The sequence below is a fragment of the Saccostrea cucullata genome, unplaced genomic scaffold (assembly GCF_032062105.1).
Source record: "Saccostrea cucullata isolate Sc308-1 unplaced genomic scaffold, CSIRO_AGI_Scuc_v1 ctg8753, whole genome shotgun sequence".
NCBI classification, from domain to species: Eukaryota; Metazoa; Mollusca; class Bivalvia; order Ostreida; family Ostreidae; genus Saccostrea; species Saccostrea cuccullata.
In genome coordinates, this window is record NW_026925633.1 from 19,235 (window position 1) to 23,572 (window position 4,338).

The window sequence follows — 4,338 nt, forward strand, 5'->3', positions numbered from 1 at the left end:
GGCAATTTCTGTAGCTAATACGGCCGCACACAGCTCAAGCCGTGGAATAGTATGCCCATGGACTGGGGCAACCTTGGCCTTCCCGAGCAGGAAATTGGTACTAAACATGTCTTTGTACTGAAGTTTGAGATACGCCACTGCAGCAGTAATGTCTTTTGACGCATCACAAAATGTAAGAACCTCACGTCTGGTTGAGTTTACGAATGAACTATTGTAACTCCTTGGCACACAAAAGTTTTCCAGTTGACTCAGAGAATCGACCCACGATGACCACTCGTCATGCAGAAATGCGGGTAACGGCTCATCCCAGTCTGTATTCGTTGTTACGAACATCATTTTGCGTAACAATAGCTTCCCTCTGATGACGACGGGCTGATCGAATAATTGGGTCATACACACTGTTTATGGTAGATAACAGTCCACGTCTTGTGTACGCTTTCTCCACTGGGTTAACTCTAAAGGTAAATTCATCCATTTCTGTGTGACATAACAATCCCAAACTTCGTTGTATTGGGAGGGTAGTTGATCCAAAGCCAAGGTTTTTGAAGTTCTTTGCCAGGTCATCTGGGGCGAATGAATCTAATACTTTCCTACTGTTGGAGGAAAATTTGTGGAGTCGAATGCTTCCACCATCTTGTAAATCTTTCTTGGTCCAATGCACAAAACTTATGGCCTTCTCTTCTGTTGTACTGGACAAAAGACCATCATCAACGTAGAAGTTGTTACAAACCAAATCCCTTATATCTTCTGACAATCCCTCGACTATTTTCCTAAGACCAAATGTTGCGAAGGCCGGCGAAGGACTGTTGCTGAACACATGGACAGTCATCAGAAAGTCCACCAGGACCAGATGTCATCAACATCTGGTATGAAGGGTGCAATGTCTTTAAGGTGTGTGTAGTTATCTGCCACTGCTGGAGACGGTATTTCATGCCGGTTGTTTGGAATGTCATTACATTATCACACAGGGCAAACTAAAAGTACAACTGACTTAACAACGTATCCGGATGCCCTGCGTCCTGACGAAACAGATTTCCCTGAACACGAAGAAAGAACATATTCAGTCTCTATACCACACTCTCCAAAGGCGTAAAAGAAGGCTGATGTGGCCAACGATTTGTTACTCTAGTCGTCTATCATGCAATACACCTTGCGTGAACGATACTCCTCGCCAACAGGGTACACATACACAGGTAAGATTTTTGCACACGACTTGCTGGTGCTGTATTGAGTGCCACATACTTTAGTACAGTATGTACTTAGCTGGAATTTCTCCCTTCATGGTTTGATCAGGTTGCTCCCCCTCGTGACTCACTCCAGGCTCAGGATGAAGATTTAACGGATCTGTAGAATCACAAGTGTCACATTTCACAGGTTCTCTACAGTTTTTCCGAAGATGACGCCTCGGACCACAACACTTCAAACATAACCATTTTTGAAAGGTAATCCTTGCGTTCCTTTAATGTTTTCCGCGGAATTTCATAGTCTTTAAGCGCATGACTTGTAATTGGTTCCATGAATGTGGCAACTCACATTTACAATGTTAGAATTCAAATCTGTTGTAACATCTGTCTTCTTAGTAGACACAGTTGTTTGACGATAAGGGTTACGTAGTCCAGTCTTGTACCTCTGATGAGCTGTCTGTGAGTTTCCATGGCCAGGAGAGGAAGTATCAAACAGATGACTGGGATCATTATGCACACGCGCGAGATCTCTTAGGAATTTTGTAAACACAGAGAATGGTACTTGTGAGACACAATTGTTCATCTTGTATCTGTCACATTCTGAAGCCCACTTTTCCGGAAACGCTTTGGCAGTTTATGTTCAAACTCGTTGATGCCACTGGACGTGTATATATGAAATGCAGTGCTAAACGCAGGATCACATTTCACTGATTCTACATCTGCTGCTAGATCGGACAAGTCAAGGAATTTCTTTCGATCACCATCTGTGAAAGTCACAAAATTGTTTATGCGCTTCTTAAGAAAAGACGAGACGTTCGCCAAATATCTGTTTTGTTTATCTTCATAATGTATGAAAAATATACAAAATTTTAATTTCTTTCTGATTTCTAAACCAGTTTTATAATTGTTTATAAAGAGAAGAAACGCTAAAAAATATGAATTTTACAAACTAAGTTTTTTTCCCTAAAGGATTATATAAGAAATGCCATCCTCTGGTATCTTGCACAAATGCCTGGTAAGGTACCTCAATTTTTTGTGAGTAAACATGTTAAAGTAGTAATTCTTCAATGAAAAAATCTTGGAAAAAGTTATCTATTATTGAGGAACGTCTCGTCTGTCCTTAAGTGACAGTTCAATAGTTTCTGCACTCCCATATTCACGATCCAAGCGTTCCAATATATCCTTGACAGCTTTCTCTGGGTTCCGTGAATTTGTAGCTCGGATATTCTCAGCTTGAATTCTAGATTCTGGTCCGAGATGATTCACTAACAAGTCCAAGTGTTCGAGTGTTGTTGCACTGATTTCATTCATTACATTCATGAAACTGTACTTCCAAGTAAGGTATTTTCCCGGATCATCATTAAAGTTCCAGAGTCTCCTAGGCAGTAACTGGTTCTTAGCAACTAATTTTGCCAAGTGGCAGCTTCAGTTAAAGTTTGCTTAGGGGTTAACGGAACAGCAGTTGGATTCAGTTCATTTATCTTACTTTCTGGAGCACACAAGGATGGTGTGGTTTGCCTTGCTTCCTGGGTGGAAGGTTTGTTGTTATTAAACGCAAGAAGATTCACTTCAGCCAACTTCCGGAGGAGGGGTGCGATCATTTTTGTTATCCTGCATGTAACGAAGCACATGGAGCTTGGATGACAAAGAAGGTTTATATCTGCCATGATCAATCTCCATAGACCGTGAGCTTGCATGAGAAAAGTCTAACACTTGACGAATTGCACCTTTGTCCAGATTCCGCTTCTTCAAGCTCACGCTTCACGTTCAAAAGGTTCCTACTGGCTTTCAGAGCAGCTTCTTGTCTAATTAGCTCGGCCTCCTCAGCTGCATACTTCAAACGAGCCTTGCTTCTCAACATTTGCAGAATGTTGCATCCAAAACAGCGGTGAGGTGACTTGATCTTGATCTTCCCGATATGTGCGAGGGAACTAATGACGAAGCCTTGATACTCCATCTTCGGCAGTGCGGACTGTAGCTGTTCGATAAATGCACTGGTCTTGGCACGTAAGGATGCTCGAATTATTTTGTGTGAAGACTGTTCATTCGCACTTTCTGCAGTCCTGTGACCTTTCAAAAACGCTTCATAACTATTACTTAGAACTTCATAGTTTTCCAAATGTTTTCTAAAACTGTCAATAATCTGCTGAGTCTGTGCGAGCTCCACACCACGTGCTGACTCGAAATAATCCATCAATGTCTCTTTTTATCATGGATAGCTTTGACGTAAAGCTTAAAACATTTTCTTCAAACTGGTAAGATCCTTGATTCGTCATTATTCTATTTTGGCGCAGCTCCATAAATGGCCAAGGATTCAGGATTTTTTACTGTACTGTTTATTGGATACACCTCGTGAGAGGGTGAAAAACTACAAAGTACAAACGCACAATAAGAAGTTGACACAATATCAAAATCGAGAGACAATTATACAAAATTAGAAGTGTTACTTTAACACGTGAGCTAAACAGTCCTATGCCTATTGCAGACCAAAATGCGCGTTTACACAAAACATTGTAATTACAGAATTTAAACATAATAGGTAATTATGCATAATACTATTAGATACAAAGATGAAGTTAGATATAAATTCAGGCAAAACGATACAAAACTTACTCCTTAGGGAGGCCAACTACGCCAAACTTTAACAGCCAAAACGCCAGGCAAACCGCATGGCTGCCATAATTAGTATAAACAAAATATCGAACCCGATCGAAATAAAATATGCAATACGAAAACGGCACAGTAGCTTTCTCTTGCATCTTCTGTGGATTGTGAGCCCCAGCCCTGTGGGGCATTCAAGTTTTTTGGGTAAGGCAGTTCTGTTTTGAATGTTCTAATTGCCTTCTCCTTCCATAAGAGTCCATGTCTCAATGTCTCTGATCTCTAGCAGAACCATTTAACGGACAAAATCCAATAAATGCAGTGTGCTATTGCATGTGGCACAGGTTTAGGCTTTTGTGTTTGCAAACAGGTTACAGAAAAGTGCGTTATTTCGGACTGACCAGTCCAGTAGTATGTTGTATTTCAGGTGGGATGCGGCCATGAGGCTAAATTGTCGATGGTACTCATAGAATCACTTTCCTGGATATAGGGTAGCCATATCAATGATATCCCGATCGTATAAATCTAGCTCTTGTCTTCTCTTTTATCAGGC

The 4,338-nt window shown here is 41.0% G+C and overlaps 1 protein-coding gene across 1 annotated transcript; it reads right to left on the reverse strand.

The window, feature by feature from the left end:
* Nucleotides 1–301: 301 nt before the first annotated feature.
* LOC134269396 (uncharacterized) lies at nucleotides 302–829 on the reverse strand. The gene has a single exon (XM_062751587.1). The coding sequence runs from the start codon at nucleotides 827–829 to the stop codon at nucleotides 302–304; it is 528 nt and encodes a 175-aa protein (XP_062607571.1).
* Between the last annotated feature and the right edge of the window lie 3,509 nt (nucleotides 830–4,338).